The following is a 14,298-nucleotide window of genomic DNA, read 5'->3' as shown; positions in this document are numbered from 1 at the left end:
AAATTCGAGACCTTATTTTCAAGTGCTCAGGGTCCTCCCTACTCCAGCAAAATAATTCTATATCTCCTTTTTGCATCCGGAGCACGCGTTTATTGCTTAAGATTATGAACCAGTAATAGCTTCGTACCTCCAGGAGAACCAATTCCAATGACAATCGCTTTAACCGAATATTCTCGGTACTATCGCCGCAGCTACCTTAAAAGGTCTCGATATCTCTTCCCCTTTTCCTCCTGCTTGACTCTTTCTCAGAGCGTCGAGTAGGGCAGGATTGCGACCATCACCATAAGAGCGACAAAGAGCCGAATTGTGTCTGCAGAAATACGTCATTCCCGCGTGAGTTGGACACCCAGATAGTATGTGTTTTAGGTACCCAATATGTGCATGAAACGCTCCCCACCTATCCATAGGAACTTTTTGACATAAAATACGATCAGGGTATACTAAGGTGGAAATTACACCGTCCTGGCATGCGAAAATAAAACTCTGTGCCTGAATGAAGCCCGGATGATTTGAGAGAAGCAAACAGTAGCTCCTTTGTCAAGGACTGATCTTTTACGTTTCTAATAAAAGTTTCCGTGCATTTTCTTGTCGAGGAATGTTGGCGGAAGTTTTTTCCTCTACTTTCTTTACTTGGACTTTTAGAAGTCAGACACCTAGATGGAGTAATGTACTTTTCGAACTTCTGATGTTAAGGTTCGGACAAGGGATCTCGGACGCCTGCTGCGCCGATTTGTAAAGAAGCATCGATTTGCCAACCAGTAACCATCTTGTGATTCGTGGCTATTTTGAGGCGAGTATCTCCCATTTGCGACGGTGTGAGCTGTACCTAGAATAATTCGGTTATAAAGACTTTAAAGATTTAGAAGCATCTGATTCTCTGCATATGCATGATCTTATGTGTGGCAATTTCGTGGGTCGGGCGCTCGTGCTTCGTCCACGGAATCACTCTAAATGAGTACAGTAGAGCCAGGATGGCAAGCATGTTAGTCGCGGATATCTTGTTCAACGCTGACAGGCTTAAAGACAATCTGTCTCGTCCTGAATGAGGCTTTGAGGCACGCCCAGGTATGTATAGGTATGTCTTGTATCAAGAGGTCTTATATCACTTATATCCATAAGCTCAGGGTCATTAGGAACGCCAATAATAATCTTCATTTTCTTCAGATGAATTTTGGCACATTTGTCCAATCCAAAGTCCACACCAATCTCTTCTAGGTACTGCTTGACGATAATTAAAGTACGCTGAAGTTTTCATTTGCTAGAAGCAGAAGTATAGATCTTTACGTCATCCATATAAAATACATGATTGAACTTACGTTCGCGATGATTAGTGTCGCCGCCGAGGTATCCAGGAGAATTTCGTAGTGCGAGAGCTAGATGCAGAAGTGTGGTGTAAAGGAGCATAGGGCAAATGGCTGATGGGCTGCTGCATCTTTGCAGACGCATCTGTTAATTAGCAGGTCCATTGGGCCAACTGCTACACCTTTTTTCGAGCCACATTGTTGGTACATCTTTCTTCACGCAGGCTCAATTCTTCGAACAATCGTGTTGTTTAGGACAACTGTAAAGGTCTTATACAGCGTGTTCAAACAAGTTACTGGCCTGTAATTCTCTGGGTTGAACAAGTTGCCTTTTTTCGGTAGGAGTATAGTGCATATTATCACCACCCACTGCGGAATTTGCGTTTAGGACATTAAATATGAGGTCAATATGTGGGCCAGATAAGTATGTGTGGAAGTAAACTTCTTCCACCAGAACTTTCACCACATCGATAGTAATTGGTGGACATTCCTCCTCGAATGTTATGCATGATATTATCAGTATTTTCTCTCAACTCTCCCTCATTAATTTCTTTCTCTTCTGTATTCTTCTCGTTGCGCCAGGTAACACCCGTATTTTGTCAACAATGTGCTGCTTGATTGTCACCAACTTTGCCTTGTTCAACGTGTAATTGTAGGTCATCAGTTCTTGGATGAACTTTCGAACTCTTTCCGTGAATGGTCTATCAGGTGTTATGTAGTCAATCAACACTGAATACGGGACGCATTCTGTCTGTTCCATCCAATCTTCTTGTCCAGAAATCGCAAACATTTCTCAGAAGGTGCCTGCTTTCCACGATTGGTTTCAATTTCGCTTCCTTACATTAGTCTGCAGGTTGTTCAAGCAGTTGGGGAAGTGCGTCGTGTACTTATCAATTTCTCAAGAGGTAGGCATGTTGATTTTCCAATGAATGATGCAAAACGTGCTAAAGCTCTGGGTGTTTATATATATATATATATATATATCACGGTTGTGAGACGTGGTTGTGGCTGAAATTTTACCGCGATTTCGCTGGAAGCGGGTGCAATTTTTCAGATTAGCACCCGCTCCCGGCGAAATCCTGCGGTTGTCCTTATGACAAATTTTTAATTATATATATATTCGGTTCGGTTTTGATTCCTCTAGAATCAAACTGAAGGGCCTATGACAAAGCCACCGAACGCGTCCAATGGCTGCGGATAGAGGGTCCCTGTACCAAGGGTTTCTGCTGAATAAGGTTACAAAAATAAATAGGCAGTCGCGGACAATTGTCCAGGGGTGGTCCTGAAGGAATTAACCCCCAAGCGGAGGTGTGAAAACCGTGCCGAAAGCTGAATGGCACCTAGGTGAGGTGTCTAGAACGGTGACTCTGGGATACGGGGCGACTTCTCAGAGTACGCAGCCTTATCCTTGCATGCGGGGCTCTACAAGGATGGACGAAACCCTTTCCCTAGATTCTCGTGGGAACAGCAATGACAACATCATAGTTGTAGTAAGTGTGGTTCCAAACAACAGAACGCGTAGGGCTCCCGATAATCGGTCGGTCAACAATGCCGACCAATCTAGAGCTGGGGGAGCCAATGAAAATGGATTCAATGTGATGGATCGGCGGGGTCTCGCGACATTTGGGTGGACGGAGCGACTGAATAACGACTTGCTAGAGTGCTACGATGCGAGTGTGGCCCCTGAACGGGGTTACATGGTACGGCTGCATGCTCTGTGGTTGGAGAAACACCCGGAGCTATCGCACTTTTCGCAGCAATGTCTGTGAAACCATGGTGAACTACTCAGAAAAAGGGGCTATGTAAGCGGAACGCCTACTCTACAACAGCTAGAACAAGCCGGCAACAGAGAAAGGGAGGCGACACTAAGACCAACCACGGGCAGGCATCCAATAGAGAAAGAGCGATGCTTTACGACCCGGAGAAACATCAACACCAAGGTTTCTCTCAAGCCAAAAGATCTGGCTGAAACGGATGACGAGCTTCGTGGAAATTTTTCCTGAGAATCCGACCTCTGGGCTATCTGTTATTGTGTGTATAATGCAGCGAGAGCTTTGGCCGATGCGAACCGTAAAACAAAACCAACGGTTGATCATAAGACCAAAAGACGAATGCATCAACTTGCCATAAAGATAAGCTGGGCAAGACAGCTTGTCAGAAAGCAAGAAGGAACTACAAACTCGACTGCGTTATTTTTCAGAAAATCATCAGGAAATGGTGGATAGACACTTACGCACATTCTTTCTAGGTTCTGCAATTTCTGAAATAATCGCAAGATATCTGAAAAATTTTACAAAAGATTTTCCAAAGGAAAAATTCATAATGTTAGTTTCGGATGGAACAAACGTAAACAAATAAGTCTGGAATTTGATGAATAATGAAATTTTACATAATCGTAATGAAGGATAGGAACATGTAATATAGGAACATGCAAGTCAGTACTCACAAGTGTAAGGTATACTTCTATTTGTAAGTTCTAAAGACAAAGTGATATGCATTCACAATTGCGATTTGTTTCAAACAGCGCTGAACTCTTTAAAAACTGTTCTCAGCTGTTTCAGAAAGAAGAACCTTTAATCGACGTACTGTTTAAAAAAATTGAAACTTTGATACTGACAATCACAGGTCGCATTTGCACTGCAGAAAGCTTACTAAATTTCAAAAGTAATCGTTTAAAATCGGAGCAGCTTTTGGCGGAACAAAACTTTGTTAATTTGCACGCAATCATTCTCGACGAAGATGTCTAGAAGCATTTAAAAAATCTGAATGAAAAGGATATTCTAAGTTTCTTAACAAAGGTTAGGGAACAATATAAACGTTCTTGTTCTTATATCCTGAAAAAATCATCCCTAAAAGCGTATCCTCATTCAAGTATTTTATATTCTTGACGATGTTAGCAGCCAAAGAGAATTCGAAACAATTATAGTGCCCAAGATATTTGTAAAATTGCAAAGCAACTACTACTTCAAAGTATTTCCTCTAGTAAACTGTCTGACGAGTAGAAGCTTCTTCATCTAGAATAGTTACAAGAGTTTAAAAATGAGGAACGAATTGATCACTATTGGGTAAAAAACGTTTTTGGAAAAGAAAACTGTACCGGCGGTTTAAAATACCCTTTCATTGCTCAACTAGTCAAAATAGCCTTCACTTTATCACACGTGAATGCTGAAGTAGAGATAGGATTTTCAAAATCCAAATTAATATTAACAAAAGAAAAGACGAGTATGAGTGAGTGAACTTTGAACGCCCGATTAGTAATACACGATCCGACGAAATGCTTTAAAGGTAAGTTATAGCTACTTCTAATTGCAGATGCTTTACTAACCAAGGTATAATTAGCGCGTCAATCCTACATGGAAAACTTAAATAATCAAAGAATGAAATTAGATGAAATTATTGAAGCCGAAAAGCAAGAAAAGCAGAAAATCGAACTGGAGAAAGAAAATTAAACAAATATAGAGACATTAAATAGAAAAGTCAAGGATCTTGAAGCTCATCTGAAGGAACTGAAGAAACAAAAAACTCGGCGAAGAAGAGTTCTGATATACTAATAGACAAAGCAAAAACTCCATTAGATGAAGCACTACAGAAGAACGACCTTCAAGTAGCCCACGTTGCACGAGGAATGATAGCCGCAGCAGAGAATACGACAACAGAAGATAGAAGCAAAGAAGAAGAAATTTCAAAATTGAGCAGCGAAATTCAACAGAAAAAAGAAAAGTTTTTAGTAGATTACTACCGGAGATAAAAATGAATTTAAGCAACATGAAGAAGGTAGTAAATTCACAACGTGTTTAGCTAGTCAAACACAGGAAAAACAATTAAAATCAAAAAGTAACAAAATACTTGTTAAGAGCGAAGACAAAAATAGCAAAAGTCCATCTTCATTTTCTCTCTTTGACTCAACGCCGATTTGTCAAGAAACCAAACTTTATGTGGAAACGAATCGTAAAAGGAAAATTATTCCGCTTGTAAGTACAGTGCTACGAAAACAAAAAAAGAAGGGACACGAATAGAAAAATTGATTTTTTATAAACGGCACGACCGATCAAACCAGTACCAAGCAAGTAAAATTCAGTAAGTGCGAATATATTCCTCTATCTAAAATTCTGGGCTCCTTTTACTACTTTGTGAAGGCACCGAGGCTACTTTCTGCTACTTTTTTTGAAGTCATAAGGCAGTGCGAGGCCTGATCTCTAAGGTAATGTTATATAAGCTAAGCATACAGGCAGATGCCATAAAAAATCCACTCAAATACCACAAAGTCCATAATGTCAGATCATCTACGCATAAGCAAATCAAGAAAGCCTTCAAAAGTTTATGAGCACGGAGATGCATAAGGCATAGTGTTTACTAGACAAAGCACGGGATTTATCAATCCAAGTCATACCGAACCACTACTTGTGGCTTTAGAATCCACTAAGAACTGATCACAGGCGTGAAATCAAGTACGCCACGATTAAAAATCGCCTATATTAGCCATTCGCTTAAGGTATATCAATAGATGAACTATATTACAAAATAGCTATTTTAGTCGTTGGTAACGACTGAACGTGCTCATATAAAGATGTGATATTCAGTCGAAACATGTTGTCAATTACTCAAATTTAATCATAAATATGCAAAACCTGTAGAGTAATCAACAAACTGTATTATTTTATTTTCCACAAAATACATGTCTATTAAATTGAGTTTTCAGGTGTATTTTAATTGCGCAGAATTGCTACTAAACCTTACAGATTGATTCTTAAAATCTTTTAACCTTATTGAAATATCAGATTTTATTATATTCTTCAACAATTTTAACATTTTCAATTGCTCTTAACGTAATTTTACAATCTAAATGTAAACTAGCATATTTTAAGGATTCCAACTTTTCCATACCTTTGGAGGTATGTACTACCTACATCTGATGGTTGATTTGTATGCGAAAATTATAATTTTCTATGCTTTTTGCAGGAAGAGGCAGTTCCAGTTTTGGGATCGTTCCTAAGAAAGAACCAACGCGCTTTGAAACTGTGCTCTCTCACACTATTGGACACGTTAGTGCAAAATTACAGTTCTGCTTTAAATCCCGACCTTCTCGACAAAGTAAGAAAATTACTAACTAAATTCTGTTCATAAAATTAAGTGTTTGCAAGGTAGTTATTTCATTTAAATGAAATGGTTTACCAAAAGGTTACAGCTGAGTTGCCAGCATTGTTAAATGAGACTGATCTACATATTGCACAATTAACTCTTACACTGCTTACAACCATCGCAAAGCTACATTCGGTAGCGTTAACGAGAGTCTCAGACAACATCTTACCCGAAATTCTTGTGTTGGTAAAATCTCCACTTTTGCAAGGTATTTAAGTAATATTACAATATTTGTTCGATTTTCTAAGCGCTATACTTCTTAATTCTTATCGAAAAATAATTAAACACAAACAGGTGCGGCATTAAACTCTATGTTGGAATTCTTCCAAGCTTTGGTCCAGGCAGGCATTCCAGGACTTGGTTATAGAGAACTTCTATCGATATTGGTGGCTCCAGTAAATATCCCGCAGCTTCACAAGCAGGCTTATCACTCGCTGGCAAAATGCGCTGCAGCTCTGACAATCATGTGGCAGCAAGAAGCTCTAGGCGTGGTGGAACAATTTTTGAAGGATGTTCAGAGCCCACAGAGTGACGCAAGACACATCTTTGCTCTCTTTGTCATTGGAGAAATTGGCAGACACGTGTAAGTTAATCATTTAACTTTGTTTCAAGAATTCAGAAACAATTTTTTGGATTTAGTATAAATTTATTTTCGTTTCTGTTACAGAGATTTGAGCAACATAAATTCGTTGAAACTCATTATTTTAAGCTCGTTTTCGACACACTCCGAAGAAGTTAAGCAAGCTGCTAGCTATACCCTTGGAAATATTGCAGTTGGAAACCTCCCTGAATATCTACCTTTCATACTAAAGGAAATTGAGGCACAGCCAAAGCGACAATACTTGTTACTTCATTCTTTAAAAGAAGTAAGTGATTTTCGAATTATAAATTAATTCAGTGTGGCACAAGACAAGGATACCGGGGATTTTTCACTTTGGACTTTAGTGGACCCTTTCGATGTAAAGTTCCGTTGATACATTGCTATACGTATTATAATTGAGTAGCAAATAGATAAGCACGATTTTATTTCAATAAAATTATTTATTTATTACTTTTGCTTTATTTCAGATAATTACGTGCCAATCTGCTAGTCCGTCGGGTGTCTCGCATTTACAAAATTTTGTGCCTTCTATTTGGATGTTATTGTACAGGCACTGTGAATGTACAGAAGAGGGCACTCGAAATGTAGTAGCTGAGTGCCTTGGAAAATTAACCTTAATTGATCCAGGCACGCTTTTGCCTAAATTGCAGGAATCCTTGAAATCCCCCTCGTCATTAATGCGGACCACAGTGGTTACTGCTGTTAAGTTCACAATTTCCGACCAGGTAAAAAGAAACGTCTCACATTCGTAAGACGTGGCCATGACTGTGATTTACCACGTTTCTACTGGGAGCCGGTGTCATCTTTATATGACGATTGGCTCCCAGTTGGACCCTGCGGTGGTTGTTAAACTCTTTTTTTTTAATTTCATATAAAGCATTCTTTTTAAAGGGAATCAGCCCTCCCTCTTCGAAAATTGGTTACACTTTTAAGAGACGTTCAAAAGCGGAAAAGTTAGATAAAATCACGTCATTTTAAATACCGAGTGGCGTTTTTTATTAATCACAATACCCGGTCCAGTATGGCAGCTGTGCGTACAAAATCAGGTCGATAATTTCATGATATTCTTGATTAAATTACTAAATGTTTTTATGGTGCCTCAAAAATGCAATATGGCGTATATAACTTGCACAATGTTCGAAGTAAGTGAATATTTGTCGAACAGGCCAGGCAAATGTAATAACATGATTGTTGTTATGGCTGTTTCCATGTATAAATTGGAGTTCCAAATTCAAGATGGCTGACCAAATATGGCGGATATTTGCAAAATTAAGAGGATCAGAAGTATTTAAAAATTTTCTTGCTTGGGTGACAGTTTATCTCAGTACGATTATTGAAACTCTGCAGTTGACAATCGCAATTCGAAGATCGTCTATCTATTACGGCAATTACAAATTATTTATATTTTTTATGGCTTAACTGTTAACAACAGATTCCCAATGAGCGTACTGACGAAAACTGTCGCCCACGCCAGAAAGTTTCAAAGTATTTCTGACCCTGCTAATTTTGAAAATATCCGCTATATTGGATCGTCCATCTTGAATTTTGTCACTCCAATTTATACATGGAATCACCCCATAACAACCATCGTGTGATTATACTTGCCTGGCCTGTTCGACAAATGTTCATTCGCTTCGATCCGAACGTTTTGAGAGTTATAGACGCCATATTTCATCTGCCATTTCGAATTTGGCAATTCTGACTTTAGATTTGAATGCAGCAACCAAGAGAATCCCAGTGAAACCATTTCTGAGACAATACAAACATTTAGTAATTTAATCTAGAATATCATAAAATTACCGAGCCGATTGTGTACATGAGAGCTGCCATACTGGACCAAGTATTGTGATTTAGAAAAAATGCTACTTGGCATTCAAAACTCAATGATTTTATCTAACTTTTCTGCGTTTGAACGACTCTTAAAAGTGTAACCAATTTTGGACAAGGGGGTCTGATATACATTATATATATATATTCGGTTTTGATTTATCTGGAATCAAACCGAAGGGCCTATGATAAAGCCACTGAATGCGTCCTTGGGTAGCGGATAAAGGGTTCCTGTACTAAGGGTTTTTGCTGAATACGGTTACAATAATTAATAAGCAGTCTCAGGCAATTGTCCAGGGGTGGTCCCGAAGGAATTAACGCCCAAGCGAAGGCGCAAAAACCGTGCCGAGAGTTAAATGGCACCTTAGTGAGGTTTCTCGATCGGTGGCTCTGAGATACTGGGCAACCTGTCAGGGTATGCAGCCTTATCCTTGAATGCGGGGTTATACAAGAATGTACGAACCCTTTTTCCTAGATTCTCGTGAGAACAACAATGATAACACCAAACATAGTTGTAGTACAATCCCTGGTCATATTCTTACACCCAATGTAAGAAATAAGTATTTCATATTATTTTTGTTGTTTTATTGTAAGACCTTTAACATACTTTAGCAGCACTTCTACATTCATACCTATGGTAACATTTTATATAATTTTCGAAAGGCTTATCATGTTTGAACTTTTAATAGTAAAGAAAAAAGACACTGTTCTTAACTGGTCGGGAAATTTTCCAGACATGCATCCTTCGAGAATGTTTTATGAAATATAAAGTGTATAAGCACGCTCCTACGATCAAGCAAGAACTGATTAATTACGCTGATTAAACTGAATTACACTGACCAATTACACTTGTCAACGTAAGCTAGAGATGGGAAGAAAAATGGAAAATTGTATAGAAGAATCCCTCGTCGCATGAAAGCTATGTTGGCTGCCTAAGGTGATCATACCAAATACGGATTACAGTAAAAAATTGTGTTTCACTGCAAAAAATGCCACAGTCCTATAAATGTCATTACTTTTTGAATAAAGCTCAGGCGGAACCTCGAGACTTTTAGGTAGACAGATTGACTCTATGATGATCTGCTGAAGTTCTGCGATATCATTAAGGGCCCTGGACGAGGAGGTTACATAGCCCGACTGCATGCTCTGTGGTGCGAGAAACTCCCAAAGCTATCGCACTTTTCGCATCAATTTGTCTGCAAAATCATGCCTAATAACTCCGGGTGGGGGCTATGTGAGCGGGGTGCCTACTCTACCAGACACTGTACAGAGGAAGAGCGATGCTCAATGACCCGGAGAAACATTAACACCCAGGTTTCTCTCAAGCCCAAAGATCTGGCTGAACTCGATGACGAGCTTTGTGGAGGTTTTTTTGAAGAATCTGACCTCTGGGCTATCTATTGTAGTGTGTATTTTAAAGCTAGAGTTTTAGCAGATGAAAACCGTAAAATAAAACCAACGGCTTTTCTTAAGACCACAAGACAATGCATCAACTTACCACAAGGGTAGGATAGGCAAGACAGTACGTATCCTACGTACTGTCTTTGATACTGGTTTGATTGACTATAAAACATCTGGCCCCTCGTGTGTCTTGAGGACACGAAGCGATCTAAGGATGACAGCTTTCTTAATCCATCTTTCAAGTGCTTTGGCATATCTTTGACACGCTGGTATGACTTTAATGTTACTTTAAGGTTCCCTTTTAAGGTCTTGATACCACTCCTCCTTATCATTTCTCCTTCGCAGTTCAGTATGAGAGGGTAGCGGTTAATACCGTAAGAGAGACAAAGATGATAATAAAGCACTCTGAGGGCCGATTTGTCTGTAGAGATACGTAATCCCCGCGTGGCTGGGACACCCACATGCTATGTGTTCCAGGTACTCGGCGTGTGAATGACACGCTTTGCACCTATCGCTGGGAACTTCTTAAAGTAAATAGCGGTCGTGGTATACTAAAGTGGAAAGTACACCGTCCTGGCATGCAAAAAGAAAACTCGCTGGATCTGAATTAAACCCCGATGATTGGAGAAAAGCAAAAGTTTGCTCTTTTGATAAGGTCGGTTCTTCTACATCTCTATAAAAGAACTTAGAACAATTTGACCATGAAGATACTGGAGATTCAGAAATGCGCGTAGGCCTTGACGCCATTAAATGTGTAATCGCGGAACAGACGAAATGATATGTAAGTTCCTATGCATATGCATGATCTTAGTGTGGCGATGTCAAGGGCCTTAACCTCGTTCTTCGTCTATTGAATCATCCCAAACGAGTAGAGTAAAACAGGTATGGCAAGCATGTTAGTTGTAGATACGTTTTTCAGCGCCGACAGATTTGAAGACCAAATCTTCCGAATAAGATGCTTGTATCTGTTTCGGACAGGCTCCTTCACTGATGTTGCGTTCTGAATGCGGCTTTAAGGCACGCCCAGGTACGTATAGGTCTCTCCAGTGTCAATATGTCTAATATTACTTATATCCACAAGCTCAGAGTCCTCGGGAACGCCAATAATCTTTCCTTTCTTCAAATGCATTTTGGCACATTTTTCCAATCTAAAGTCTATACCAATCTCTTATGTGACCTTATGCTCGCCATGATTAGTGTCGCAACAGAGGTATCCAGAAGAATTTTATATTGTGAGTGATAGAGGAAACATTGTGATGCAAAAAAAGCAGAGGAATCATGGTTTTGCACTGAAAAACGCCCTTATGGAAGGTGACGTTGTTCGTTGTGACTCGATATTTTCCAGATAAGATAGTAGATCTAGTTTTCCAACGGGCATCAATCTCTCTGTGCATTTCGTTATGTATAGATGAACCTTTTAAATTTCTAACAGACAGATGACAAGTCTATGAGAGGTTGAATCGAAAGTTCTCCGGTAGTCAATCTAGGCCATTGATAGGACACGTTGTTCGGCTGCTGCGTCTTTGCAGACGCACCTGTCAACTAGCAGGTTCTCTCGACATCCTGCTACACTTTTTTTAAGCCACGTTGTTCATATATCTCTCTTCACACAGGATCAATTGTTCAAAAAATCCTGTTTTTTAGGTCCGCTGTGAAAGTCTTATACAGTTTGTTTAAATAAGTTATTGGTTTGTAATTCTCTGGATTGGACAAGTTGCCTTTTTCTGTAGGAGTATAGCGTCTCCTAACACCAGCGACTGCGGAATGGGCGTTTCTGACTTTCAATATAAGGTTCTTAATACCATCTGGCTCACCAGCGGAAAAGTTCTTCGAACCCCTTAGTGCTTTTTTCACCACATCGATAGCGATTGATGGACATTTCTCGTCAGATATTATAAGGGTTGTCGCAAAACTCCTTTAAGCGGATAATATGATCAGTATATTCTTTTAACTCCAGTGTTTTCGCGATCTTGTATAACTCTCCAAAAAGTTTCTACCTCGTTGGGCTTGGGTGGAATTTTGACAGAAACAAGGGAAACGCTGGAGGGGCGCGCTGGGTCAGCAAGAAACTTTTGATTCTCCCTAATCCATTCTCCCTCTTCTGTATTCTCCTGCTTGCGTAAAATAACGCCCTGTTTTGTCAGCAATGTGCTGCTTGATTCTCAGCTACCATGACTTCGATTTGAATCAACCAAAGCTCTCGCAGCACGATAATCTGAACAATTGATGGTCTAGAGGTTGTACTCTTTCCAAGGACGAACGCCTTCTGCATTTTCTCCAAAATTGTCTTGGCATTTCATTGGCGTACAGGGATGTTTGCCAGGCTATGAACCAATGAAATCTTGGGTATAGCTGTGTATAGTCATCGCAACCTCCTTATAAGGTATTTGTAACACTCTTTACATTCTTCGTGGCTGTGATGTTCTTGTCTGCTAGTGCCAAAAATTCGATAACGAACATGGTTCGTTTCTTGATGTCATGGAGAACTATATCAGGCCTCGAGTGCGCTGTAGAATCAATTGTGGAGATTATGAAGTACCAGTGTATGCGGTCCTTTGCAGACTTCTTTGTGTTTTCTGAATTTTCTAAGGAATGTGACGACATTCTGGATTTAGTATTCCGAGACTACCTTGACGGCGTTACATGGTTTGTCACGGAACGGATGACTTAAGCTGCATGCTCATAGAGTACTACCGGGTCGGCAAAAATGTTCGTTGTAGATACTTTGTTTGTCGCCGCTAGTTTGGCGAACTCCTCTACAATTCTTAGAGGTCCAGATGAGATAGTAAATCTGCTTTTACAAAGCGGCATTAATCTCCATATGCACCGGACGATGTGTGTATGAACCTTTAAGGTTTCCATAAGATTGATAATAAGCCTATGATAGGTTGAATCGAATTCTTTCTGTTAGTCAATCCAGGCTACCAATAGGCAGCGCTGGTAGAATGATACGTCTTTGCTGACACATCTATCATGAGGAAGTTTTCCTGACATCCTACTACGTCTTTGTTTGAGCTGTGAAGATCTTGTATACCGTTTTCAGACAAGTTATTGGTCTGTAATTCTTATGGTCAGATAAGTTGCCCATGAGGTGAAAATTTGGGCTGGATATTGGTGGTTTGAAGGAAATTTCTGCCACCATAAGGTCTTTATAATATCTGTTTCCGGAGCGGAATAGTTATGGGAGCACTGGGCAGCCCCTTAAAGCTGTATATGCTCTTTGTGTCTTTACTCAGTTGATGCTGTAAGCTGGATGGCGAATCCGCAGTTGGCCCGCGAACTGTCGCACTCTGGCAGTGAAATTTCTTCCAGAAGTTATATAGCCAATAACACATTGAATGCGCGATACGCACTTTCTTGTCCAGCCTATTGTTGTGATGAATTGATGCAATCGTCCTGTGGTCTAAGTTCTATTTGCATGATATACACTACAATTAATTGTCCAGGGGTCGGACTCTTCGGAGGAATCTCTACGAAGCGCGTCATCTAATTCAGCTGGATCTTTAAGCGGCTTTAGAGAAATTTGGATGTTGATGTTTCTCCTTAACCTAAAGGATTGCTATTTCTCTAGTGGGTGCTAAACCGCGGTTGGTCGAAGTGTCGCCTCTCTGTCTCGGTTGCCGGCTTATTCTGGATAGGGTAGAATAGGAGCTCCGCTTATGTAGCCCATTTTCCGGAGGGCATAGGCACGGTTTTGCAGAATTTGATGCGAAAAGTTCAAGAGTTCTGGGTGTTTCCTTACTGCAGAGCATGCAGTCGCGCCATGTAATATTGTTGTCTGCACCATTGTCGGGAGCTCTGTGTATTCTGTTGTTTAAAACTGCACTGACAACTGTGTTTAACATTATCAGAGCTATCCCCATGAGCAGCTGGTGAAAATGGTTCATCCATCCTTGTAGAGCTGCGCATGCAAGGATAAGGCTGCAAACTCTGTGAAATCGCCCGGTATCCCAGAGTCACCGTTTGAGACACCTTACCCAGGTGCCATGCAATTTTTAAAACGGTTATGCCTTCACTAGAAGGTTGTTC

The 14,298-nt window shown here is 40.1% G+C and overlaps 1 protein-coding gene across 3 annotated transcripts in view; it reads left to right on the top strand.

Annotated features, from left to right (window-relative positions):
• LOC117166900 (cullin-associated NEDD8-dissociated protein 1) overlaps window positions 1–14,298 on the top strand; it is a 218,244-nt gene that overhangs the window by 127,895 nt on the left and 76,051 nt on the right. For all 3 annotated transcript variants that reach the window (XM_033351339.1, XM_033351341.1, XM_033351340.1), the window contains 5 exons: window positions 6,261–6,392; window positions 6,480–6,648; window positions 6,735–7,023; window positions 7,108–7,306; window positions 7,509–7,766. In XM_033351339.1, coding sequence (XP_033207230.1) covers window positions 6,261–6,392; window positions 6,480–6,648; window positions 6,735–7,023; window positions 7,108–7,306; window positions 7,509–7,766 — 1,047 coding nt within the window. The remainder of the gene's footprint in view (window positions 1–6,260; window positions 6,393–6,479; window positions 6,649–6,734; window positions 7,024–7,107; window positions 7,307–7,508; window positions 7,767–14,298) is intronic.

The sequence above is a fragment of the Belonocnema kinseyi genome, chromosome 2, assembly GCF_010883055.1.
Source record: "Belonocnema kinseyi isolate 2016_QV_RU_SX_M_011 chromosome 2, B_treatae_v1, whole genome shotgun sequence".
Classification (NCBI taxonomy): Eukaryota; Metazoa; Arthropoda; class Insecta; order Hymenoptera; family Cynipidae; genus Belonocnema; species Belonocnema kinseyi.
Note: the sequence above shows the minus strand (reverse complement) of the source record. Positions and strands in the feature narration are given on the sequence as shown.